The 24,411-nt window shown below is 62.0% G+C and overlaps 3 protein-coding genes and 1 long non-coding RNA gene across 16 annotated transcripts; 3 read left to right on the top strand and 1 right to left on the bottom strand.

The window, feature by feature from the left end:
- The first annotated feature begins 878 nt into the window (after nt 1-878).
- DMWD (DM1 locus, WD repeat containing) lies at nt 879-7,596 on the top strand. 2 transcript variants are annotated; one of them, XM_079759980.1, is made up of 5 exons: nt 879-1,497; nt 2,684-2,866; nt 4,820-6,088; nt 6,914-6,985; nt 7,293-7,596. In XM_079759980.1, the coding sequence occupies exons 1-5, from the start codon at nt 1,057-1,059 to the stop codon at nt 7,338-7,340; spliced, it is 2,013 nt and encodes a 670-aa protein (XP_079616106.1). In that variant the 5' UTR covers nt 879-1,056; the 3' UTR covers nt 7,341-7,596. The 2 variants fall into 2 exon arrangements, with proteins under 2 accessions (XP_079616106.1, XP_079616105.1); XM_079759979.1 differs by lacking the exon at nt 6,914-6,985 and having other exon boundaries at nt 915-1,497.
- On the top strand, nt 7,591-18,988 carry DMPK (DM1 protein kinase). Of its 12 annotated transcripts, none has more exons than XM_079759966.1 (16): nt 7,926-9,533; nt 11,277-11,340; nt 11,737-11,828; nt 12,056-12,139; nt 12,223-12,318; nt 12,785-12,933; nt 13,135-13,228; nt 13,493-13,699; nt 13,779-14,042; nt 14,626-14,711; nt 16,088-16,199; nt 16,864-17,021; nt 17,110-17,207; nt 17,371-17,417; nt 17,692-17,777; nt 18,117-18,988. In XM_079759966.1, the coding sequence occupies exons 1-16, from the start codon at nt 9,360-9,362 to the stop codon at nt 18,274-18,276; spliced, it is 1,971 nt and encodes a 656-aa protein (XP_079616092.1). In that variant the 5' UTR covers nt 7,926-9,359; the 3' UTR covers nt 18,277-18,988. The 12 variants fall into 12 exon arrangements, with proteins under 12 accessions (XP_079616089.1, XP_079616092.1, XP_079616091.1 ...); XM_079759965.1 differs by having other exon boundaries at nt 17,688-17,777; XM_079759969.1 differs by lacking the exon at nt 11,277-11,340 and having other exon boundaries at nt 7,927-9,538; nt 13,779-14,027.
- Nucleotides 14,720-17,606, bottom strand: LOC307092632. Its single transcript, XR_013812865.1, has 3 exons — nt 17,505-17,606; nt 17,100-17,276; nt 14,720-14,987 (listed from the first exon to the last, which is right to left on the bottom strand). It is a non-coding gene; the product is annotated as an uncharacterized lncRNA (long non-coding RNA).
- Nucleotides 18,989-19,797: 809 nt separating the features above from the next.
- On the top strand, nt 19,798-23,986 carry SIX5 (SIX homeobox 5). Its single transcript, XM_079759962.1, has 3 exons — nt 19,798-20,670; nt 21,588-22,390; nt 22,673-23,986. Exons 1-3 carry the CDS (start codon nt 19,871-19,873, stop codon nt 23,290-23,292), a joined length of 2,223 nt encoding a protein of 740 aa, XP_079616088.1. The 5' UTR covers nt 19,798-19,870; the 3' UTR covers nt 23,293-23,986.
- Nucleotides 23,987-24,411: the final 425 nt, after the last annotated feature.

Raw genomic sequence — 24,411 nt, 5'->3', positions numbered from 1 at the left:
AAAGAGGATTTCAGGTGACAGAATACAGGACCGGGGGGCAGGAAGCGGGGTGGGGGGGAGGGCTATACAAATCTAGGCAGACACTCAGGTCTGGGGGGTGATGCTGGCCCTAAGAATGGGTCACAGGAGAGGAGCAGGATTTGGAGTAAGACGCCAAGTTAGTTCGTTGTAGGGCTTGTTGAGTGTGAGGGAGATGGCCCGGGGACATTTGGTGACTAATCTGGGAGGCCACTGAATAAGTGGGTCTCGGACTATCTGTGATGGGGCAGAGTGGCTTCAGCAGAAGTCAGGAGCACTGGCTATCTGTGGGGACGGCTGGGACCAGGAGGAGATTCGGGGTTACTGGCGGATCATTGGAACACTGGGGGGGTTACGGGCGCAGTGAAATATTGGAATCGAAGGTGGGTGTTGGAGGACCGAGTGAGACTGTTGAAGATAGTGAGTCATGGAGGTGCATACTGGAGGTTGGTGGAAAGTATGGAGATGTTTGGGGTTGGTATTAACCAGCAGTGGGCCAGATGAAGTCCTAGGAGTTTTATGGAGACTTGAGGTCGGTGAGATTTGGGGGCTCCTCAGCGGTGCGGAGGGATGGCTGGCGATGCTGCGGCCAGTGGGGGAGATTAGATGTCTGTGGGAACACTGGAAGTCAGGAGGGTGTATGTTGAGAGTCTCTGGGGTCATCTGTGAGGTCACAGGGAGGCAGGGGAGGAAACGGGCCTTCTCTGGAGGGTTTCTCCGTTGCTAGGCAAACGGTTCCCAGGGCGCCGTTGCTAGGGACACGTTCTTTTTAAGTGCCACGCCCCTTCCCTGAGGCCCCGCCCCCGCAGCCAATCACAGGGTCGTCTCCGGCACCAAGGCCGCGCCCACCTTTCGCCCCGCCCGGAGACCGAGAACCGTTACCCGAGCGACGGCCGGGCTCGTCCCCCCGGGTTGCCAATCCAGGAGGCGTCGTCCGGGCGACGACCCCACCTCTTCCGGCGCGGGCCCGCGGCTTCCGGCAGGGGGCCCGGCGGCGGGCGGCGGTCGCGCAGCGGCGGGGCCCGGGGGGCGCCCAAGATGGCGGCGGGCGGCGCGGAGGGCGGCTCGGGCCCGGGCGCCTCCATGGGGGACTGCGCGGAGATCAAGTCGCAGTTCCGCACCCGCGAGGGCTTCTACAAGCTGCTCCCCGGAGACGGCGCCGCTCGCAGGTCGGGTCCGGCTTCCGCCCAGACCCCGGCGCCGCCCCAGCCGCCGCAGCCCCCGCCGGGCCCTGCCTCCACCTCCGGCCCCGGCGCCGCGGGCCCCGCGTCGTCTCCGCCACCCGCAGGCTCCGGGCCCGGGCCCGCGCTGCCCGCTGTGCGCCTCAGCCTCGTGCGCCTCGGAGAGCCGGACAACGCCGGGACCGGGGAGCCGCCCGCCACGCCCGCGGGCCTCGGGGCCGGAGGAGACCGCGTCTGCTTCAACCTGGGCCGCGAGCTCTATTTCTACCCGGGCTGCTGCCGCCGCGGGAGCCAACGGGTGAGCGGCCTGGGTGCTGAGAGGCTGGGGGTCCCTAGGTGACCCAGAAGTGGTAGGGGGCCCCGAGATAGGCATCTAGATGTGATGGACATCCCTGGGGGAAAGGGTTCTGGGGGTGATGCATCACCCTAAGAGCTGATGGGAGGCCTCCCGGTGCCGGGCATCCTGGAGGTGATGGGAAGCCTTGGGGTCATGTGGGATCCCCCGTTATGGGGGGTAAGGGGCTGGCGGAGGTTCTGGGATGGTGAGTATTTTGGAGGTGATGGAGAATCCGAGATGATGGAGATCCTCCGGGGTTCTGGTGGCAGGCATTCTGCAGGTAACGGGATCCTGAGGTGATGCAGAACCCAAGGGGATTGCAGTCTGTGGAGGTGTTAGGAGGGGGTCTCCAGACCTGGGCAGCCAGAGGTCAGGATTCTGGAAGTGAGGGGGCGCTTAGAGGTTATAGGGATCCCAGAGAAAATGCCGGTTCCGGAGTTAATGAGGGTCCTGGAGGAAATGAGAATCTCTGAGCTGATGGGAGATCCAGAGGTGATGCGAGCCCAGAGGGGACATCCTCAGGTGTGATGGGTGTCTCTACGGTGATCTAGGTGCCAGAGGGATGAGACCCCTGGAGTTTATGGTGGTCCCCAGAAGTGATGGGGATCCTGCGAGTCCAGAGGGTATGAAGGTACCATGAGGTTTAATGGTCCCTGAACTGATGTAGGGACTCCGAAGTGAAGGGACTCCTGAGATGAGCTCTAGAGGCCTGGGGATTTGGGTGACCCTGAGTTTGGGGGTGGGGGGACGAGGGTTGGAATACTGTGTTGCTAAGACCCAGAGGAGATGGCTGAGGTTATGAGGTAAGACTGGAAAGGAATCAGAGCTCAGGGACTATGGGGACCCCGAACCCTAATGCTGTGAGTAAGGGTGTCCCTGAAGTTGGAGGGGTCCAGCTTTGGAGAGGCACTGTGGTCTTATGCCCTGGGTAGGGGGGGTCCTTCCTGTCTTTTTTTCTCTGTTCTGTATGAAATTTGGGTCCCTCTTCCTGTCTGTGGTTGCTCCCTCCCTCCTCACTCACCCATCTACCTACCCACTTCCCTCGGGGGTTTAACCGTGCTTCCTCTTAGTGGTTTTCCCCAACCTCAACACCCTCTTCCTTCCTCAGTGGTAGAAGCCATTAACTCCTTTTCTCCCATCACTTAAGTCCATCGACCTCAACAAGCCAATTGACAAGCGGATCTATAAGGGCACCCAGCCCACCTGCCACGACTTCAACCAGTTCACTGCTGCCACAGAGACCATCTCCCTGCTGGTGGGCTTCTCAGCCGGCCAGGTGCAGTACCTGGATCTCATCAAGAAGGACACCAGCAAGCTGTTCAATGAAGAGGTGATTGTGGCCCCCCAAGTGGCCCTTCCCTTCTCTCCCACCAGCTACACGCATACTGTTGGCCGTTATACTGGGGCTCACTGGGGAGCAGTGTGGGCCTGAGAGGGACAGGATGAGGGAGAAAAGGGGGGTGGACTGACAGCTGTGTGGGATGGGTGACAGACAGCAGCCGGTGTGATAGCTAATAAGGACACAGCGCCTACTGTGCCCAGGCCCTGTGCTTTGTTAGCCATATGCTGAATCATTACTCCTGGAGTTTTCACCAACCAGTGGGTTGGTTAGGTATTGAGAGGCCCGTTTTGCAGATTAGAGAACTGATTTGGACTGGTTTTAAGTCAGAGCCGTAGGCCTTCACATTCCGGGCCCTGTGGGCATTGGATTCAAATCCTTGCGGTATCACATTTCCTCGCCGTGTGGCTTGGGAAGGTGACAGTGCCTCCCGGCACCTCAGTTCTGCTCTGCAAATGGGGTTTTCATCCCTACCTCACAGGACTGTTGTAAAATCACGCATGGAGATTGCTTAGTCCTGGGCAGACTTGGCACAGGAGGAAATGCCAGCGAGCAGCCTATCTGTGGGGACTCGTGCCCTGTGTCTGTTCAGAAGCGTGTTCCTTCTACACAGAATTGCATGGATGGCAGGAGGGAGTGAGTGCAACAGTGGATGGAATAAAAATGCTCACCCAGTCACAGAATACTTACTGAGCACTTGTTCAGGGCCCGGCTTGTTCTCAGCACTGGGGATGTCTCATCTCGGTGAACAAAACAGAGGGCCGTCTTTGGAGCTTTCATCTGGCCAGACAGACAGACAGTGATCCAGCCAGTGGGTATGCGGTACGCCAGGTGCTGAGTGCCGCGGAGAAGTCAGCGAAGGGGCATGGCGGGTGCGTGGGGAGGTGGGGTAGTGGTCAGGAAGGGCCTCACTGGGTGGGCGACATTGAAATAAAGACATGATGGAGGCAAGAAGAGTGAACCGGGGAAGGACATTCTGAGTAGAGGGATCGGCGGGGACAGAGCCCCGCAGCAGGACCTGGTCAGAGCAGTCACTGCGGCGGAGGGAAGGGGGTGAGCTCCCGGAAGTCAGTTGCGGGGCTAGGTCGTGCAGGGGCTGGAAGGCTGAGGAAAGGCGGGCTTTTAGAGCCTCTCCCCTGGGGTTCACCTGAGCCATAGAACAGAAATGTTTTGATCTGATTATTTTCTCAATTCTCCCAAGAATGAGAAGCAGCTTAGATACGGAGAAAAGAAGTTAATTCCTTTCATTCGATGGATGCCTAAGGGCGGTAGGGCTGAGTTCTCTCTGAAGCCCTGGTTGAGAAAGGCTGCCCTGGGGTTCAGAGTGGGAGGGCGCAGGCGCTGACTCACTCTATGGCAGCTGTCTGGCAACGGCGTAGAGAATGGACATGGGCAGTGGTGGCCTAGTGGCCAGTTAGGCCACTACAGGGTTGATGGTGGCTGGGACCAGAGTGGTTGGGGTTCAGGGTGAGCAGAGGTCAGATTCTGCATATTATTGAAGAATTGGATGCGAGTTATGAGGAGAAAAGGAGCAAAGATGAGCTGCAGGCAGGATGGGGTTGCCATTCACGTGTCTAGGAAACACTTGCCAGGCACCTCCTGTGCGCCAAGCTCTGAGCTGGGGCTGGAACAGTGAACCGAACGGCTCCTTAGGGGAGCTGATAGCCTGCGGACCCGTTTATTGCCTTGAGCCGGACATGGAAAGACGGTGGGGGCATTAGACAGAAGACAGTTCCCTGGAAGGCAGGACTGGCCCCTTGCCAAAAGGGACAGCGAGGCTCCATGGAGCTCTGTGGCTGCATCAAAAGCCGCCCTTTCCCTAGAGTGGGGCTCTTCTCCCAGGGGGCCTGGGCCACGTCGGATGGCCTCCTGGGAGACCAGGTTGGGAAGGAGGTCTGTCAGCGTCTGATTGCCTTCTCCCAACCCCGTCATCTCTCCCGGCAGCGGCTGATTGACAAGACCAAGGTGACGTACCTGAAGTGGCTGCCTGAGTCGGAGAGCCTGTTTCTGGCATCACACGCCAGCGGCCACCTGTACCTGTACAACGTCAGCCACCCATGCGCGTCGGCACCCCCCCAGTACAGCCTGCTGAAGCAGGGGGAGGGCTTCGCCGTCTATGCTGCCAAGAGCAAGGCACCCCGCAACCCGCTGGCCAAGTGGGCGGTGGGTGAGGGGCCCCTCAACGAGTTTGCCTTCTCGCCTGACGGCCGGCACCTGGCCTGTGTCAGCCAAGACGGCTGCCTGCGCGTCTTTCACTTTGACTCCATGCTCCTGCGGGGGCTCATGAAGAGCTACTTTGGGGGCTTACTCTGCGTGTGCTGGAGCCCTGATGGGCGCTATGTTGTGACGGGAGGTGAAGATGACCTGGTCACCGTGTGGTCCTTCACCGAGGGCCGCGTGGTGGCCCGCGGCCATGGCCACAAGTCTTGGGTCAATGCTGTGGCCTTCGACCCCTACACCACAAGGGCCGAGGAGGCGGCAGCAGCCAGTGGTGATGCGGAACGGAGTGTCGAGGAGGAGGAGGAGCCCGAGGTGGCCGGCCCAGGCTCGAATGGGGGAGACCCGCTCTCCCCAATGCCCAAGGCCGGCTCCATCACTTACCGCTTTGGCTCGGCCGGCCAGGACACGCAGTTTTGCCTGTGGGACCTCACCGAAGACGTGCTTTACCCACACCCACCCCTGGCTCGCACCCGCACGCTCCCCGGCACGCCTAGCACCACACCGCCTGCTGCCAGCAGCTCTCGGGGTGGCGAGCCCGGCCCCGGGTCCCTGCCCCGCTCACTGTCCCGCTCCAACAGCCTCCCACACCCAGCGGGCAGTGGCAAGGCGGGCGGCCCCGGCACAGTGACGGAGCCGGGCACTCCATTTAGCATCGGCCGCTTTGCCACGCTCACGCTGCAGGAACGGAGGGACCGGGGGGCGGAGAAGGAGCACAAGCGCTACCACAGCCTGGGCAACATCAGCCGGGGGGGTGGCGGGGGGGGCAGCAGCGGGGACAAGCCCAGTGGCCCTGTTCCCCACAGCCGTCTGGACCCAGCCAAGGTGCTGGGTACGGCCTTGTGCCCGCGCATCCACGAGGTGCCCCTGCTCGAGCCCCTGGTGTGCAAGAAGATCGCCCAGGAGCGGCTGACGGTCCTCCTGTTCCTGGAGGACTGCATCATCACCGCCTGCCAGGAGGGCCTCATCTGCACCTGGGCCCGGCCGGGCAAGGCGGTGAGTCGGCCGCACCGGCCCACCCGGGACCTGGGACTCAGGAAGGGGCGGGTTTTGGGAGAGCAGTTTGTCACGATCACAGCCTCTGGCCCGTAGGGTGAGGGGCAGCCATGGCCATCTTCGTGCCTCAGCAAGCCCTGCCACATCTTCCCACAGGTCTAGAACCCTTGGCAGAGTCCACACGGTCAGGTAGGAGAGAGCGGGGTGTGGTAGGGACCATGGCCCGCCACCAGAAGGGCAGCCACGGCCCAGCACAGCCAGGTCTCACCACTTGTGCCTTGAAGCCAGATCCGTATTTCTGTGGAAATGTGATTTTTAAACGATGAAACATTGGATACTGCGGGTCACATTCTGTGGGCAAGACTGAGCCTTGGGCCCGCCCTCCAGCCTGGCTCTGGGCTGTCGGGGTGTGAGCCGGGTGCTGGAGGCACAGACAGGAATACCAGGCTCTGGCCCAGTTCTGCACGTCTCCCTGTGTGACTTCGGCCAGGTCCCTGCCCCCCTCACTTAGGACAGCGAGGCTTGAAGATGGGCAGTAGGCGGTTGATGCGCCCTCCTGGGGTGGCCGTGGGGCTCGGGTGGAACACGGGCCGGGCGCCTGTAACCTTGGAGCCGTGGACTCCGATGTCTCAGCTCCTCGGGTCTGGGCTTGGCGCCCAGCATGTCACATCTGAGAGCCGTGACTTGGTTCCTGGGAAGGGAGGTTTGGGGATCATAGTGCCTTGTATCCCTAGAACCTAGAGCACAGTCTCAGAGCCTCACAGGTGAGGTGTTGGGATTTGGGGAGTCTTGTGAGTCCTGAAAGAGACCCCTCTATCTCCCTAGTTCACTGACGAGACCGAGGCCCAGACAGGGGAAGGAAGTTGGCCCAGGTCACCCAGCAAGTCAGTGGTAGAGGTAGGACTGTCCCTGAATTCTCTTCTCCCCCAGAATCTCAGCCCTCCCACCTCAGAAGGGGACCCCAGTTTTCCCCTCTTCCCCACGTCCACCCCTACCCCTTCCTCTGCTCAGGATCACCTAGGACTTTAATTGTTGCCTAAAAGTGCTGCCTGTTGGGACAGGGAAGCTAGTTGAGATGAAGTTCCAGAACCTAGAGCAGCATCCTGGGGTGGGGGGTGTCTGGGGTGTACTGAAGGGCAAGGCCTGGGTGGTGGGACCTCAGATGTTCTCTAACCCCTGCTGTCTCCCCTCTCATCTTCCCCAGGGCATCTCCTCCCAACCAGGCAACTCCCCAAGTGGCACCGTGGTGTGAAGCCCTGGATGTTGGGTTCCCTGCCCCGCCTCGCCTCCTAGCCATAACCCTCCGCTGACCTCACGGATCAACCTATTAACAAGACTAACCATGGCGGATGGACTGCTCCGGTCCCCCACCCTGCACAAATTTGGGGGGCAGAGAGTCCCCCCAGACTGGCCTAGACCCTGGGGGGATGTAGTGGCTCATGTGGCCTCAGCCTTGTCCCCACCCACTGCCAAGTACAACGACCCATTCCGCTGAAACATCAGTGTTAGCCTCATCCCTGTCCCCAGCATGTGACTGGTCATGGGGCGGGGGAGGGAGACGCTCCCCACCCACAAGAGCCCCAGCCCCGCAGTGTGCCCCTCAGTCTGCGGGCAGGGCAGGGCGGCCTGCCCCTCCTGACCCCAAACCCCATTTCCCCTGCTGGTGTTCGTGCTTCTGAAAAGTGTTAAGTTATGGAAGCCCTTTGGGGCCCTTGCTGTCCCCAGCACCTCTTATTTATACTAAAGTTCCCTGTTTTCACAGCGTCTCTGGCCCCTTCCTTGGAGGTGTGGCGGGAGTGTGCGTGCTCACTGCGGGCTACAGCAATCCACTTTTTTTTTTTTTTTTTTAAGATAAAGTTTATTTAGGAAGTTAGAGCCCTGGCCAGGTGGCTGGGTTGGTGGGGCGTTTCCAGCGCATTGAGAGATGGCTGGTCTGCCGGGTCGGCATGGGCAGGGGGAGATGGAGACATGGCAGCCCATCAGTGTTTCCCCCGCTCCAAGCTGGTCCCCCATGAAGATTAGAAAAGTAACGAGAAGAGCAGTAGAGCTGAGCCAGCCGGGCTGCATGGGCGCAGGAAACGAATCACAGAGGCCAAAGGAGGGCCTTGGGGAAGCAGGTCGGAGCAGGTGTGCGCTGCGGGGAGCATGTGCCCATCAGTCCACTTTAATGGGGGGGGGGCAGCCAGGCCTGCTGCCTCCTGCCCTGTTTACTAGGAAAAACTGAAGGTGGGAGAAGGGATGTGCTCAGGGCCCATTGGATGAGGAGAGTCCACCAGGGCCCCCCTTCAGAGTCCTCAGCGGGAGTCTGCAGCCTTGCTTGAAGATGCCCAAACTTTCTAACTCCCTATTACAGGGTCTTTCCAAATGGGGGCTCCCCAGGCAGCGCCAAAGGCCCAGAGGGAGCGCCCTTGAGCACAGGTCTTGGCCTCCTGCTGCCTCGGCCGGCCCAGCCCAGCTGTCCAGGCACCAGTTTCCTCCGGGAGGGTGGCCGCCTGGGAAGGACAACGAAATCCCTCCCAGCTCGCTCTCCTGCCCCGCCCTCCCCCCCCCACATGTTTGTTTCTAATCTTGGCCTGGGCAGGAATGTGGCTGCATGCCGCCGGAGGAGCTATTTTGGGGGTTCCTCTGCCTCCCCCAGTCTTTGGCCGGTGTCACCCCTGGTCTTGGCTCCTGAGGGCCTCCCTTCCCAATTCTCTCGCCACCCCTTCCCCACCTCCTGCCAAAAAAAAGTGTAAAGCAGAAGGCCTGAGGGCTAAATATAAACTGTCCCAAAGTCTGAATCCCAGCTGAGTCACCCACAAAGCTGTCCTGGCCTCCTGCCCCCCTTCCCAAGCCTCCCCCCTTTCTCCTCCCCCCAGCTCCAGGGCTTGGGAGGAGTGTGACAGGTCACTGGTCCTTAATTGGCCCCCACTGGGGAATGGGAGGGCTCATCTTGGGCCTGTCACACCTGTTTCTTTAGCTTCCTCTGTACTCCGCCTTTTATTGGGGGGAGGAGGGTTGTTGAATGGTTGAGATTCTCTACCCCCCAGTCTCACACTGAAGCATTCTGGGGGGGCTGGCTTGTGAGGGGTTAAGGCTGGTAGGCGGGAGGGGGCCGGCCAAGGGGTGGGGAGAAGGGGAGGAGGCCTCTGCATCCTGCAGAGAGAAGTGGCCAGAGGCCCAGGGGACAGCCAGGGACAGGCGGACATGCAGCCGGGGCCTTGGGGCCTGAACAGGGGCTGCCAGGCCCCGTGACGGGAGGACCCCGAGGCCCTGGCCCGGGGAGGGGGCCATGGTGCTGCCTGCCCGACATGTCAGCCGAGGTGCGGCTGAGGCGGCTCCAGCAGCTGGTGCTGGACCCCGGCTTCCTGGGGCTGGAGCCCCTGCTCGACCTTCTCCTGGGCGTCCACCAGGAGCTGGGTGCCTCCGACCTGGCCCAGGACAAGTATGTGGCCGACTTCTTGCAGTGGGGTGAGTACCCGCCTGCATGCCCCCCTCCCCATTGCAAGGTGGGGGTAGGGCAGAGGCAGGGAATGGGATTGGGCACCGGTGGCTCTTGGAGGGCAGGGCAGACATGGGGAGAGCTTCCTATTCAGGGGCCCAGAGCTTGGGACTGGGTCTTGGGGTGACATGCCCCGACCCCTGTGCCCCTCTTGCCGGGCAGAGTGGGGTCAGCAGAGGCCAGGGCAACCATGACTCAGAGCCATGACTTGGGAGCCATGGTAGGCTGGGCTGGGAACAGCCTCCCATGGCCCCCTGCACCCCTTTCCCCAAGTCCAGGCCTAGGGACATGCTGGTGCCCACACACTGTCTCTTAGGTGCCCACACACTGTCTCTTAGGTGCCCACACACGCCAAAATGGCCCTATGGCCTCCACCCTGGTCCCCAGAGCACAGCGGCTAGCACAGAGGACGGGGCAGCTGCCAGGGGCGCGGTCCACGGGCAGGTGTTAGGCGCCAGCCTCTCCAGCTGCCCCAACAGGTGCCCAGGCACTGACAGGGCTGTGACTCAGGCAGGCCCTAGGGGACAACCAGCTCTAGAGACAGGAGCCATCCAGTCCCCTGTCTGCCCCCAGGAGGAGGAACCCCCATCCATTTCGGTCCCTTTTAGTCTGCATGGGGCAGCCTCGACTCCAGCTCCATAGACCCATTACTTCTCCTTCATGACCTCCATCCTCCGCGTCTCCCACCAAGCCCCTTCCTGCCAAGTCTCCCCAGAAACAGGCCCAGTCCTCCGGAGGGAAGATGCTGAACCTCCGCCTCCTGCCTCGTCTGTCCCCCCCTCTCCTGGCCCAGGGCTCAGGCTCACTGGGCTTCTGTCTGTGACAGTCTGCCGCTCTGTCCCTCCACCGGTCTGTCCCTCCACTGGCTCTGGGTCCTACGGCTCTCTCCGCCCCTCGGCTTCCTCTCTCTGCCTTCTCCTGCTCCTTCTTTCCTGTGTCCATCTCTTCAGAACCCAGGCCCTGCTCCTCCTCCTACCTCCCAATTCGCAGATGGGAAGATGGAGGTCAAGGCCACTCAGCCTCTGGGAGAGCCTTACCCCCACCTCCCCCCAGCCCCTTAGCCACTCTCTGAGACGCTTTTCTGCAGAGGATGACGTTTGACCTGCAGGGTAAACTGAGACTGGTGGGGGCAGGGGTCTGGCTCTCCTGGGAGGAGCACTCCTTTTGTGGCCCGAGCAGTCTCCTGCGGGCCCTCCCCTGCGGGCTTGGGCGGGGGAGGGGGCCTGGGTTCCCACTGCCTTAAAAGGGCTCAATGTCTTGGCTCTCTCCTCCCTCCCCAATCCTGGGCCCTCGCTGGTTCTTCCCTGCTGGCCCACTCTCCCCGAACCCCATCCGGACTCCTAGCCCCCCTCCATAACCACTGGATCTCCCCTCATTCCTCCTCCCCCCCATCCCCTCTCCACTCTACCCCGAGGTCTCCAGTGGCTTCCACCCCTGGGGGTCTAGGCCTCCCTCTCCCAAGTCCCTGCGTCTCCTGCCTCCACCCCCAACCCCCCCTCCCATTCCCAAACTGCCCGGGTTAACATTCCTAGCTATAGGACCTTGGGCAAATGAGTTCACCTGTCTGAGCCTTGAGTCCCCACCTGTAAATAAGGGAGAGCAGAGCGCTGCTCCTGGATTGCAAGGACTGAGCACATTTGAACTGGGCCCGGAGCCCTGGATGCAGGTCCACTATGGCCTTGTCCCCTCTTCAGTTCCATCTCCCAGCCCCGCCCCCAAGTCAGTGTTTCCCTAAGTGTGGTCCAAGAGCCACCTGCCTCTGAACCTAGAGGGACAGGGTAAAGCTGCAGGTTCGGACCCTTTTCCCATCACCCCAATTGGGGGTGGGGGCCTGAAGCCCAGGGAGCTAGAACTGGGCCTGTCCTCCCTCTGTTCTGGGGTCCCCCGTACCCCACCCCTGCTCCCACAAGAGCCCTCTGGCCCCATGCCTTGTCCAAAAAGGGGTTCCCAGGCATCCCACTTCTGTAAGAGGGCAGTTTTGCATCCCCCAAACCTCACAGTGTTTACGTGGGGAAGCCTTTGGGAGGCGAACAGTCACAAAGGGAAGGGGAGGTTGAGAGTGAGGATCAGAGAGGGGAGACTGAGGAACAGTGTGTGGGACTTCCTCCTCGTCTCCACTGTCAGTCCCGGTGACCCTCGGTTCTCACCGCCCCGCCCCCGCCCCCAGTGGAGCCCATCGCGGCGAGGCTTAAGGAGGCCCGGCTGCAGCGGGATGACTTCGAGATCCTGAAGGTGATCGGACGCGGGGCGTTCAGCGAGGTGAGCCCCGCGCCAGCGGGAGCCCGGACCTTCCCTGCAGCAGGCAGGTCCCGGGCCTGGGGGCCGGGCCTGAGAAATTGATGAATGAGTTTAGAACCTAAACCCAGCAGGGGCGGGGCTTAAGGCCAATGGGCGTGGCGTGGTGGGCGGGGCTTTGGTGGCGTCCTGTCTGGGCTTTGGGGTGTTCCTCACCTCCGCCACCCCAGCCACCCCGTTTCGGCCTTCAGGTAGCGGTCGTGAAGATGAAGCAGACGGGCCAGGTGTACGCCATGAAGATCATGAATAAGTGGGATATGCTGAAGAGAGGCGAGGTGAGGCCCGGGCTGGCTGTGCTGGGCTCTGGGGACCCTCCCGCGGACCCCCAGCCGCTTCAGCGCCGCCCGCTGCCCCGCAGGTGTCGTGCTTCCGCGAAGAGAGGGACGTGTTGGTGAACGGGGACCGGCGCTGGATCACGCAGCTGCACTTCGCCTTCCAGGATGAGAACTACCTGGTGAGTCCCGGCCCGGTGACTACGGGGTCGAACCTCCACCCCAAGGCTGTCAATCAAGGAGGCGGGGCAGGGAGAGGTTTTAGGGTGGGGGGCTGTGTGTGGAAGGAATAGCCTCCTTTCCCGGGATGGCGGATGTTCCTTCCTGTCCGTTCCCAGGGCTGATTCTGGGGGCTCTAGAAAGCTGCCGCCTTTGGGGGATCTTACCTGGAATGGGAGAGCTCGGCAGGGTCTGTGTGGGTATCTGGGGAGCTCTACACTCTGAGCATCAGGAGGCCTCTGGGTTCTCTTCTCTCGGGGAGTGAATCGCTGCCTAGAGAAGAATTTGGGGGTTTTTGGAGGGGAGGAGGGGTCTCTGATTTGGCCTGGAAGACCTCTGGGGCTCCCTTGGGGCTGCTGCTGCGGGATCTCTGCCCAGGAACGAGGTGTCTCTGGGGGCTGACTGACCCCGTGACACGCCCCCTCCCAGTACCTGGTCATGGAGTACTACGTGGGCGGGGACCTGCTGACGCTGCTGAGCAAGTTCGGGGAGCGGATCCCGGCCGAGATGGCGCGCTTCTACCTGGCGGAGATTGTCATGGCCATAGACTCGGTGCACCGGCTGGGCTACGTGCACAGGTGGGCGCCTCAGGGGCCGGGGGTGGGGCCTGGACAAATGTTGGGGCAGCGCCTGGAGAGGGACCTGGAGACAGAGCCTGAGGGCAAGGCCTGGGGGCTTGGGAGTTGGGAGTCTAGTCCCCCTGAGAATGGGGCCTGAGCCTGTGAGATGGCGGGAGGGAGGCTCACCTATCCCTCCACTCCCATCTTCCCGCTGGGCAGGGACATCAAACCCGACAACATCCTGCTCGACCGCTGCGGCCACATCCGCTTGGCCGACTTTGGTTCCTGCCTCAAGTTGCGGGCGGACGGAATGGTGAGCGGTGCGCCCGCCCGGTGCCACCCATGAGGGGTGGGGTCCGGGGCGGATGCGGGGCGGAGTGTGGGGCAGGTGACGCGTGTTGGCAGAGCCGGGAGAGAGGCGGGCCTGGATTGGGAGGGGCGAAGGGGAGGAGGCCACTCAGGCCGGCTGGCTCAGTTAGGACAGGCAGGGGGCGGGGCCAAGCGCTGGGGCGTGGCAAGGGGTGGGGCCAGGGCTCAGGGGGTGGGGCTGAGCCCAACTCTGATTCTGTTGACCCAGGTTCGGTCGCTGGTGGCTGTGGGCACCCCCGACTACTTGTCCCCCGAGATCTTGCAGGCCGTGGGCGGCGGGCCGGGCACGGGCAGCTACGGCCCCGAGTGCGACTGGTGGGCCCTGGGCGTGTTCGCCTATGAAATGTTCTACGGGCAGACGCCCTTCTACGCCGACTCCACGGCTGAGACCTACGGCAAGATCGTGCACTACAAGGTGAGCAGAGCCCCCGGAGCCCTGACCCCTCCGCACCTGCGCCCGGGCTGACGCCCCGCTTTCCTCTCCCTCTGGGCAGGAGCACCTTTCCCTGCCGCTGGCTGATGCAGGGGTCCCCGAGGAGGCTCGCGACCTCATCCAGCGACTGCTGTGTCCCCCGGAGACGCGGCTGGGCCGGAACGGAGCAGGCGATTTCCAGAAGCATCCTTTCTTCTTCGGCCTCGATTGGGATGGTCTCCGAGACAGCGTGCCTCCGTTTACGCCGGACTTTGAGGGAGCCACCGACACCTGCAACTTCGATGTGGTGGAAGATGGGCTCACTGCCATGGTGAGCGGGGGCGGGGTAGGTACCTGCGACCCCTGCTCCCCTCATCCCTTCTCCATCAAGTTCGGGTGACCACAGTGCCCGCCTCCTGGGGTCCTGACCCAATGTCTTCCCCTGAACAACTGCTCTGTGCCTGTCCAAGGCTGGGAACCCAGCGGTGGCCTAGACTCACAGTCCAACGGGGGACACATGTCCCCAAACAATGACACCCCAGAGAAATCAGGGCTGGGATGAAGGAGACCAGGGGTAGGGCCTCCTGGAGAAGGGCACTATCAGGGCACTCCCGGAGCCGAACCGGAAGGAGGAGGTGGAAGGCAGGAAAGCACATAGGAAACTCTTCCTCCCAGCCGCCGCCTCTCAACACTTCCACCAGCTGTGCTGGCCGCTGAGTCAGCCTGGTGCCCTGTGCTGGGCACTGCCCTGGTCCCGCATCCACTTCCAGTTTGGAGAAGTATAAACTGATACGTATTTACGGGCACCCTGAGGGAAACAGGACACAATAAATGACGGAGGGACACTTTACATGAGCCCTAAGGGTGGGTTTGGGGGGAAATTTAAGACATAACTGGTGGTCACCTCCTGTCTGATTCTCTTGTGTTAGGAGACGCTGTCAGACATGCGGGAAGGCATGCCGCTGGGGATCCACCTGCCTTTTGTGGGCTACTCCTACTCGTGCATGGCCCTCAGGTAAGAGCTGCCCCTGTGTGGCTTGTGCGGAGCAGGCTGGGGGTGCCGGCCTCGAGGCCCCAGGAGGCCGCTCAGGGTTACAGTATCCGGGCCCATCAGCGCCCAGTAGAATTGCAGGGTCAGTCTTGGAACCTTACTCACTTGGGACCAAGGACTCAGGAACACAGAGTTGTAGGGCCTTAAATCTCAGATCACGTACTTTGAAATTTTAAGATTCAATTGTGAAACCTCCGAGCCACTTTTAGATTTCTAGTACAGTCATGGGACCTCAGAATCCTAGAAAGCAAAATGTTTTAGAATTTTAAAATCAATCTTAGGACAACACCAATTCAATGAGTCACTCACATTAAAGCCTTTTTAAAACATTAATTCTAGCCCTCGCCAGGTAGCTCAGTTGGTAGTGTCACCCCAACATACCTAGGTTGTGGGTTCAATCCCTGGTCAGGGCTCATACAAGAATCAACCAATGACAGCATAAATAAGTGGAACAACAAATCGATGTTTCTCTCTCTCTCTTTCTCTTTGCTCTAAAATCAATCAATCGATAAAAAATAAAACATGAACCCCACTAATAATACATTGCTTGGCATTAGTAAATTATAATATGTGGGTGAAAGGAAGCCCATCATCAGCGATGGTCCCTGGCTCATGTGTACACACACATTTTTAGCAGCCCCGAGAACCTGCTGCATTCTAGCCTGTTTTGTTACCCGACGATGTATGACAAACACCATTTGTTATGAGTGAACTACAACCTGATCCTGACCCGCTGTGTACACTCTCCTTATTGGGCAGGTCAGGACTCAGTTAGCCTGTCCTCTGCCCTAAGCCAGGCTGCATGCATGTGCCGATGGTTAGGTCCTTGAGACATAGTTCCATGAGGGGCTTGCTGGATTGGGAGGAACAACTACTTTTATTGCCACTTAGTATTTGTAGGGAGCGTGGGTCCCCCTCCCAGTGGCCGGTATGAGGGAGAGTGCTGATGTCTAGGGTCACATCTTGGGATCCACACACAGTCATAAAGCTCTACCTTTGGAGGTGGCCAGAGCTGGGCAATGTTCCACTCAGTGGGTCCCCTCACTGTCCCGAGGCCCTAAGGAGAGGGATCTGCAAAGGTCACATGGAGAGGGAGGCGATGAGGGGCCCTAGAACATGGGTGTTGTTCCCCGAGTTCCCACAGAAGGTGCAGAGGGCAGCTCCCAGGGGCCCGAGGCCATGCAAAGGGCAGGCTCTTTCCTTCCCAAGAGGAAGACCTGTCACACCGACTTAGCAACTTGTTCCCTTCACTCTGCCCGCCCACCTCAAACCACGGGTCTTTGGATCTAGCTGCCCCATGACCAGAGGCTAGGGAGTCCTGGCTCTCTCCCCCTCCCCAGGGACGATGAGGTCCAGGGCTCCATGCCCATGGAACTGGAGGCCGAGCCATTGCCTGAGCCACCTGTGCCAGTGCCCAGCCTGGAGCCCACGGTGCCCCCACCAGAGGAAAAGGTGAGTTGTTGGAGGAGAGGCAAAGATTTCCAGGGTAGTGCGTGCCGTGGAGCGATAAGCCCTCTGAGCGGACTCACAGAGGTGGAAAACGTGTTACTTCAGTCAGAGACGATCAGAGGGCACTGAGCATGTATGCAGGGGACTCTCTGGGCAGGGGAAGTCCTGCAGGAGGGGGACCACCCAGGGGGAGAAAAGTGCCCACTGGTTAGCAGAGAAGAGCTTCAGGGCAAAGGCCCTGAGGTGGGAACCAGCTGGTTTGTTCTTGACCCTGAAAGGAGGGTATTGAACTGAACTGTTCCAGCAGAAGCGGGGTGAAGAGTGAGGGGAGGGAGGCTGCAGAGGCCAAACCAAACCAAACCAAACCGGCACGAGGAGCTGGAGAAGTTCTGAGCAAGGTGCAACGTGGTCACGTTGTTAGTGTTTTAGGAGCAACCCTTTGGTTCCTGTAAGGAGGTGGCTGGAAGTGGAGCCCATGACAGGCTGGAGACCAGGGTGGGAGGTGGGTTAGGGAGGGAGGGTGCCTGGATCATCGCAGGAACTGTGGGGATTCCAGAAAGATCTAGGAGTGTAGAAGGCAAGAGAGGATCCCAGGCCTGGAACCTATGCCCAAGTCTTGAGTGCCCCCGGAGCCACAGGCAGCCCTAAGCCCAGTCCCTATGTGCAGGCTGAAGTGGCAGTTCCGGTGGCAATCCCAGCGGATGTGGCAGAGGCCGCGGTGACCTTGCAGGAGCTCCAGGAGGCCCTGGAGGAAGAGATGCTCACCCGGGAGAGCCTGAGCAGGGAGCTGGAGGCCATCCGCACGGCCAACCAGAACTTCGCCAGGTCGGGGTCAGGGCACAGGGGCCTGTCGCTACCTTTAGCAGCCTCTCTCAGGGACCCCAAAGGGCTCACGGTCCTTACCTCCCCTCAGTCAACTCCGGGAGGCTGATGCCAGGAACCGAGACCTAGAGGCGCACATCCAGCAGCTGCAAGAGCAGATGGAGGGGCTGCAGGCGCAGGGAGCAGCAGGTGAGTCCCTCGTTCACCTCCTTTCCCTCGGGCACCCGGGGAGGTGGGCTCGCGAGTGTGTGCGGACACCTGGGGGAGGGAGAGTGGCCTAGGCTGAGGCACACCGCGCCACTGTCCTCCTCAGTCACTGCACGCACCCTACACCTCTCTCTTCTCCTTCCAGCTGTCACGGGGGTCCCCAGTCCCCGGGCCACGGATCCACCTTCCCATGTAAGACCCCTCTTTTTCCCTTGCGTCAAGCCTGCTGCCCCCTCTGCAGACCCTGTCCCCGTCTCCCCGTCCAGATTTAGGGCTCACCTATACTCCTTTGGGGTTTCCAGGCAACAGAACCTTCCATTCAGCCCCATATCCACCAGATCTCCCACGGTTCAGGCCTCTCACCAAATCCCTCGATTCCCTCCCCGACCTCGGTTCCCTGTCTCTCGCCCCCCACCGAAGTGGCCGGGCTCCGATTGGGTCACCTGTCCCTTCTCTCTCCAGCTAGATGGCCCCCCGGCCGTGGCTCTGGGCCAGTGCCCGCTGGTGGGGCCAGGCCCCATGCACCGCCGCCACCTGCTGCTCCCTGCCAGGGTACGTCCGGCTGCTTACACCCACCCACCCGCCGCCGCCTCCGCGTCCCCCGCCTCCTCAACGAGCCCCAAGCCGCCTGTGCTTAGCTGCACCTCTATGGGGCTGGGCTTCTGCCGGGAGGGCGGGTGCTTTGGAAGCCAATCAACACAGGCCGCCAGAAAAGCAGCCAATGACAGCGGTCAGACAAGACCAGAGGCTTGCAAGCCGAACAATCACAGCGGCCCGAGTTGTTGGGGGTGGGAAGAACGAGGAACCGCCTACGAAGGGGGGCGGGGCGAGTCCCAGCAACCAATCAGGTGTCCGTTTACACTGGCGCTGATCCCGCCCTCTCCTCTGCAGGACCCTAGGTCTGGCCTATCGGAGGCGCGTTCCCTGTTCCTGTTCGCCGCTGCTCTGGCTGGTACCGCCGCCCTGGGCTGCACTGGGTTGGTGGCCTGCGCAGGCCATCCCGCCCGGGTCTGGCGCCGCCCAGGAGCCGTCTTCGTCCCCTGAACTTTAGAGCCCCGGCCTGTCCTCCACTCGGGCCCCGCTGGAGGGTTGGGTGACGCGGGCTCGGCCCAGAAGCCACTTACATCGCCTCCCGGCTCACACCACTCCAAGTGTGGGTCTCCACCCCAGCTGCAGCCTTGTGATCCGGCCCGCCCCCTGGCGGCCGGGGAGGGAGGAGCCGGGCCCAAGGCCGGAGCGCGGGGCTAAAAGGAGGCTTGTAACCCGAAGTGGTGCTGTGGGTGGAAACGCGGACCACTTCCTCCGGCCTGGCTGAGGCCGCGACGTAGATCGGCAAACTGCGATCTAGAGAAGGCATCAGGGCCAGAGCTCAGCCATCTGTTTGTCACCCTCCACGCACCCCACCCACATCGGCTCGAAAACCACCAATCCTTGTGCATGAAGCCCTGCTCGCCCGTTCTCTGCAAGAGAATGTCTAGCGCGAGCCCCGCTGCTCTCGGGAACCGTTCGCTTTTATTAGCCCCGCTTTTTCGGGGCCTCCCGCGCCCTCCTCACGTGCGCCGCTCTCGGAGCCTCTGCCGGCTCCTCCCGCCTGGGCGGTTTGGGTATTTATTGACCTGTCCTCCGACCGGCTGAAAGCTCCAGGACCCTGCACCCTAATCCACGTTTTGGATGCACTGAAACCCCGACCTTCCTCGGTATTTATTGTCTCTCCCCACCTAGGAACCCCACCCCCGACCCTGGTGAATAAAAGGCTCCCTTGTCTGCCCAAAGCTCGGAACTCGGCGGTGTCTGCTGTTTGCGTTGCGGGAAAGAGGTTGCTCGGTGGGCCAATCAGAAGGCGAGCGGAAGCGGCCAATGGCCTGCCGGGGACTAGCCGAGGCGGACGAATCAGGGACGTGGGTGGGTGTTAGGGGGCGTGGCCTAACAATTTAACCAATAGAGGAGGCAGACGGGCAACCCACCCCCAAGACACCGCCCGTTGTCCAGCTGTGGCCCAGCTGTGCCACCGGCTCGCGGGGAAGAAGTGGGCAGCACCCGCCGCGCGTGCGTCCATCCTCCTCCTACTGCGCCTGCGCGGGCCACGTGCATCCGTTCCAGGGACTTACGCTCTAGAAAAGTTACAGCAAACTTTCTAGCCTGTTTCGCCCGCCCCTTCTCCGTGCCAGACCCGCCCCCCTGTGGAGCCGGGAATTCCGAGGGGCGGAGCGCAGGCCGAGATGGGGAGTGTGGGGGCATTCAGAGGACCCTGGAGACGAAGGCGTGCAGAAGCTCAGTCTTGGGGCGGAGGTGGCTTCGCGCCCTTAGCCCTCCCGGACGGCCCGTTACCTTCTCCGTTGTCCCGATGGGAAACTGAGGCCCTGAGCAAGAGGCACACGCGGGGGGAGGCAAAAAGAGCGGCCTGAGGCGGAGGGAAAACAAAGGGAGAATCACGGACAGACGAGGAGGGGAACGGGCACACACAGACCCTGGGAGACCCTATTGGGGCGCTGGGCCAGGCATTGGGGGATTCGCAGGGTCGACAGGGGGAGAAGATCGGGAAGCGCGAAAGGGGGGGGCGGAGTGGGGGGACGGGCGGGGGAGGGGGCTGGGGAAAGCCCGAGGGAGGAGGAGAAGGAGGGAGGAACTTCCCAAAGTTGCAAAACATGGCTACCTTGCCTGCTGAGCCGAACGCGGGGCCGGCTGCAGGGGGGGAGGCGGTGGCCGCGGCGGCGACCGAAGAGGAGGAGGAGGAAGCGCGCCAGCTCCTGCAGACACTGCAGGCGGCCGAGGGTGAGGCGGCGGCGGCGGCCGGGGCCGGGGCGGGCGAAGCGGCGGCGGGAGCGGAGGGCCCAGGGTCCCCGGGCGTTCCCGGGTCGCCCCTCGAGGCCGCTGCCGAGCCGCCCACGGGCCTCCGCTTCTCGCCGGAGCAGGTGGCGTGCGTCTGCGAGGCGCTGCTACAGGCGGGCCATGCCGGCCGCTTGAGCCGCTTCCTGGGAGCACTGCCCCCGGCCGAGCGCCTACGTGGCAGCGACCCGGTGCTGCGCGCTCGGGCCTTGGTGGCCTTCCAGCGGGGCGAGTACGCCGAGCTCTACCGGCTGCTCGAGAGCCGCCCCTTCCCCGCTGCCCACCACGCCTTCCTGCAGGACCTCTACCTGCGCGCGCGCTACCACGAGGCGGAGCGGGCCCGGGGCCGCGCGCTGGGCGCAGTGGACAAGTACCGTCTGCGAAAGAAGTTCCCGCTGCCCAAGACCATCTGGGACGGCGAGGAGACCGTCTACTGCTTCAAGGAGCGCTCCCGCGCCGCGCTCAAGGCCTGCTATCGCGGCAACCGCTACCCCACGCCGGACGAGAAGCGCCGCCTGGCCACGCTGACCGGCCTCTCGCTCACGCAGGTCAGCAACTGGTTCAAGAACCGGCGACAGCGCGACCGGACCGGGGGCGGCGGCGGCGCGCCCTGCAAGAGGTGAGGGGACCCGGGCAGCGCAAGTCCCGCTTTCCCAGGAACGTGCTACCCACCAGCCCCCTCCTGGAGCCGGCGCGAACTCCTCCGATGCCTCCCGCTCACCCCTCTGGCGCCCGCCAGGCGTGAGGAATAGTGTGGATGCCGCGGGCACACGGCCCGGCCCTCTCCCCAACATCGCTGCTTCTCTCGCGGAGGCTGAGACCTCTTTCCTCTGCTCCACTCAGGACCCCATCCTAGATCCCCATCCGTGTAGGCTAGACTGGGGAGACAGTGAGAAAAAGGGGCTACGGGGAAAGAGGAGGGGCCTTTGTTCCCGCACCCGGCCTCGGGGCTTCTTTCTGGCCGCTGCGCTGCCCGGTCCTTCCCCGACCCCGGCTTTCTCACACACCCTTCCCCGCCCGCCCCCCCCCCCCCCCCCCCCCCGGGGCCCAAACGGCGTGGTCGGTCGTCTGTCTTTGTTGTGAAACGTGAACCCTCCCCAGCTCCGGTTTCCCTGTAACCCAAGCCCTTCCCCTCCCACCCAGCACGCCAGCCTCTCCCTCCCTCCTCTGACGCCCTGGGAGGAGGGCACCGAGGACTGAGCTGGCGGCCACCTCCCGGCTCCGCAGCCTCCAGGCTGCTTTCAGCCTGACCCCGGGGCCGGGCAGCCTGGATGCTCCGGCCTCCTCACTCCGGATCGGGAAGCTTTAGCTTTCATGCAGTGATGTCCAGGCAGGGCTTGCAGAGGCTCTGCCCGTGGGGGCCTTAGGTGGTCTCAGAGAGGAGGCTTCTTACTCCCCCACCTGCATCCCCCCATTGTTCCCAAAAGTTTGGGCTGGGGAAAGATGGGGAGGCTCCTGCAGCTCTGTGCGGGAAGCTGGCTGGCCAGTGGGGAAACAGCATTCAGGGCCACAGCTCACAATCCTTTCTCTGAACAGCGAGTCTGATGGGAACCCCACTACTGAGGATGAGTCCAGCCGCAGTCCTGAGGACCTGGAGAGGGCGGTGGCTCCAGTGGCCACGGAGGCCCCTGCCCAGGGCTCCATATTCCTGGCTGGGGCCGCCCCTCCTGCGCCATGCCCTGCCTCTTCCTCCATCCTGGTGAACGGGAGTTTCCTGGCTGCCAGCAGCTCACCAGCGGTGCTTCTCAATGGGAGCCCTGTCATCATCAACAGCCTGGCCCTGGGTGAAGCCTCCAGCCTGGGCCCCCTGCTGCTCACAGGGGGTGGGGGCGCCCCACCACCACAGCCTAGCCCCACCGGGCCCAGCGAGGGCAAGACCTCCTTGGTCCTGGACCCTCAGACCGGGGAGGTTCGACTGGAGGAAGCTCAGCCTGAGGCCCCTGACACCAAGGGGCCCCAGGTGGCTGCTTTGGGAACACCTGGAGAGGAGGTGCCAGTGCCTCTGCCCCAAGTGGTGCCTGGGCCCCCGCCGGCTGCTGCCTTTCCTCTGCCCCCAGGTCCAGTGGCTTCTGTGGCTGCTCCACAAGTGGTGCCACTTTCCCCACCCCCTGGGTACCCTGCAGGCCTGGGCCCCACCTCCCCACTATTGAATCTGCCCCAGGTGGTGCCCACCTCACAGGTGGTGACTCTGCCACAAGCTGTGGGGCCACTGCAGCTATTGGCAGCTGGGCCAGGCAGCCCCGTGAAGGTGGCAGCTACCGCGGGCCCTACTAATGTGCATCTGATAAACTCCGGGGTGGGCGTGACCGCCCTGCAGCTGCCTCCGGCCACTGCCCCAGGTACCCCTCTGCCTCCGTCCAGCCTGGGTGGGGGTAGTTACCTCAGGGAGGGAGAGTGCTGTTGGTGGGCTTGGGTTGGGGGTAGCTCATCCCTGCTATGTCCCAGAACCCCCTTGTGCCAGGTTGTGCGGAGGTTCAAACCACCCAGACTTAATCCCACTCTGAGGGGATCGGTTTGCCTCTGGCTAATCTCCTTCCCCTTGCCTTCCAGCAGCTTAACGGCCACCTCTGCTCCCGGCCAGCAGCCCCTCTAACCCTGTGCCTTGACATCTCTCCCCACAGGAAACTTCCTCCTGGCCAACCCCGTGTCTGGCAGTCCTATCGTGACAGGAGTGGCCGTGCAGCAGGGCAAGATCATCCTCACTGCCACCTTCCCCACCAGCATGCTGGTCTCCCAGGTCCTGCCGCCTGCCCCCAGCCTGGCCCTGCCCCTGAAGCCAGACGCGGCCATTTCAGTGCCCGAAGGAGCCCTCCCCGTTGCCCCCAGCCCCGCTCTCCCAGAGGCCCACGCCCTCGGTGCACTTTCTGCCCAGCAGCTGCCACAGCCACCGCCCGCCCCTGCCGCCACCATTGCTGCCAGCCTGCCCTTCTCCCCAGACTCCTCCTGCCTCCTGGCTGGCTTCCCTGCGCCCCCACCTGAGGGCCTCATGCTGTCACCTGCAGCCGTGCCCATCTGGCCATCGGGACTGGAACTGAGCACAGGCACAGAGGGGCTGCTAGAAGCGGAGAAGGGGCTGGGGACGCAGGCCCCCCACACTGTGCTGAGGCTCCCAGACCCTGACCCTGAGGGGCTGCTCCTGGGGGCCACAGCAGGGGCCGAGGTGGAGGAGGGGCTGGAAGCTGAGACCAAGGTCCTGACCCAGCTACAGTCGGTGCCTGTGGAAGAGCCCTTGGAACTGTGACCCGCCAGGCCTCATCGCCTCTCCTGACAACGGTGCTTGAGATCCAGGACAGCTGGGAGGAGGGAACCTTTCAGGAACACAGTTGTTGATCTGAAGATTCCACATACACTACACCCTCTCCCCGGCTGCTTAACCTCCAAGCCCTGGACGTGCGGGGCTCACCCCTGTCACTCCCTGTCCAAGGGCGCCGTCCCTCTGGATGGGAAGCCTCCTCTGTTACAGCCCTCTCCTTATTCTGCCCCATATATGTGGGGAGATCTGGGGGGTCCTGACTCAGGGGCTCTGCCCCCTTTGACCTGGTACGAGCTGTGAGCTGAAAACCCTGCAAAATGGCTGGATTTCCAACCCCCTTGAGCCCTCTCCCTATCACTCCCTAAAACACTATTAATAGCTCCACTGACCTCCAGAGTTCTCAGAACTGCTTGGAATCAGGGTGGAGGACGGGCAGTCCTGTGCCCAGGGACTGACAGCCTCCCAGCTGGGCTCTTCCAGCTGCAACACAATGCAGGTGTGGGGAGGCCTGGGCGAGGATTCCCCTCCGCTCCCCCTGGACTGCAGCCCTCATTGTCACGTCCAGCCCCAGACCAAAGATCCCCGCACCCGCGGGGCAACCTTGTCCCCCGTGTCTAGTTTGTATCCTAAATCTTTATTTTTCTAGGACATGTTATGCCTACATTTCATTAAAATAAAGTTAACAGACAACTAAAAGCTCCAGGAGTTTGGGTTACTTTCCAAACAACTTTCCCAAAGAAAAACTGAGCCACACAAAACCCAATTTGAGATTCTGGCTTTCTGATCCCTGCACCCTGAGGGGCTGGGGGTGGAAATCAGGTTTGTGGTAGGAGGGAGAGTGTGATTTCTTTCAAACTGCGAACCCTGGGGCCTCCAGATCCAGGTGGAAGGAGCGCCCCCAGGGCTGCGGGAGCAGGGGACCAGGGCAGCCTGCCTAGTCTCCCTTGCTGGTAACAAGGGTTCCACTTTATTTTGTTGGCAACAATAAATAACCTATAAATAGAACAGGGGAGGGAGGAGTAGGATAAGGTGAGAATGAACAGGGTTGAAACCATTTGATTCTGGGGTAGACAAAGGCAGGTCAGAGGGGAGCCCCATCTCCTTAAC

This window comes from Cnephaeus nilssonii (genome assembly GCF_951640355.1).
Source record: "Cnephaeus nilssonii genome assembly, chromosome: 20".
Classification (NCBI taxonomy): domain Eukaryota; kingdom Metazoa; phylum Chordata; class Mammalia; order Chiroptera; family Vespertilionidae; genus Cnephaeus; species Cnephaeus nilssonii.
This window is presented reverse-complemented; position numbering and strand designations above follow the sequence as displayed.

Bases quoted from the DNA above. Each gene is read 5' to 3' on its own strand.
- SIX5 (XM_079759962.1), top strand. From the start codon at position 19,871: ATGGCTACCTTGCCTGCTGAGCCGAACGCGGGGCCGGCTGCAGGGGGG. The intron at 20,671-21,587 runs GTGAGGGGACCC...TTCTCTGAACAG, and splicing joins GGCGGCGCGCCCTGCAAGAG to CGAGTCTGATGGGAACCCCA. The intron at 22,391-22,672 runs GTACCCCTCTGC...CTCTCCCCACAG, and splicing joins GCCTCCGGCCACTGCCCCAG to GAAACTTCCTCCTGGCCAAC.
- DMPK (XM_079759963.1), top strand. From the start codon at position 9,379: ATGTCAGCCGAGGTGCGGCTGAGGCGGCTCCAGCAGCTGGTGCTGGAC. The intron at 16,200-16,863 runs GTGAGTTGTTGG...CCCTATGTGCAG, and splicing joins TGCCCCCACCAGAGGAAAAG to GCTGAAGTGGCAGTTCCGGT. The intron at 17,208-17,370 runs GTGAGTCCCTCG...TTCTCCTTCCAG, and splicing joins GCAGGCGCAGGGAGCAGCAG to CTGTCACGGGGGTCCCCAGT.
- DMWD (XM_079759980.1), top strand. From the start codon at position 1,057: ATGGCGGCGGGCGGCGCGGAGGGCGGCTCGGGCCCGGGCGCCTCCATG. The intron at 1,498-2,683 runs GTGAGCGGCCTG...CCATCACTTAAG, and splicing joins GCCGCCGCGGGAGCCAACGG to TCCATCGACCTCAACAAGCC. The intron at 2,867-4,819 runs GTGATTGTGGCC...CTCTCCCGGCAG, and splicing joins GCAAGCTGTTCAATGAAGAG to CGGCTGATTGACAAGACCAA.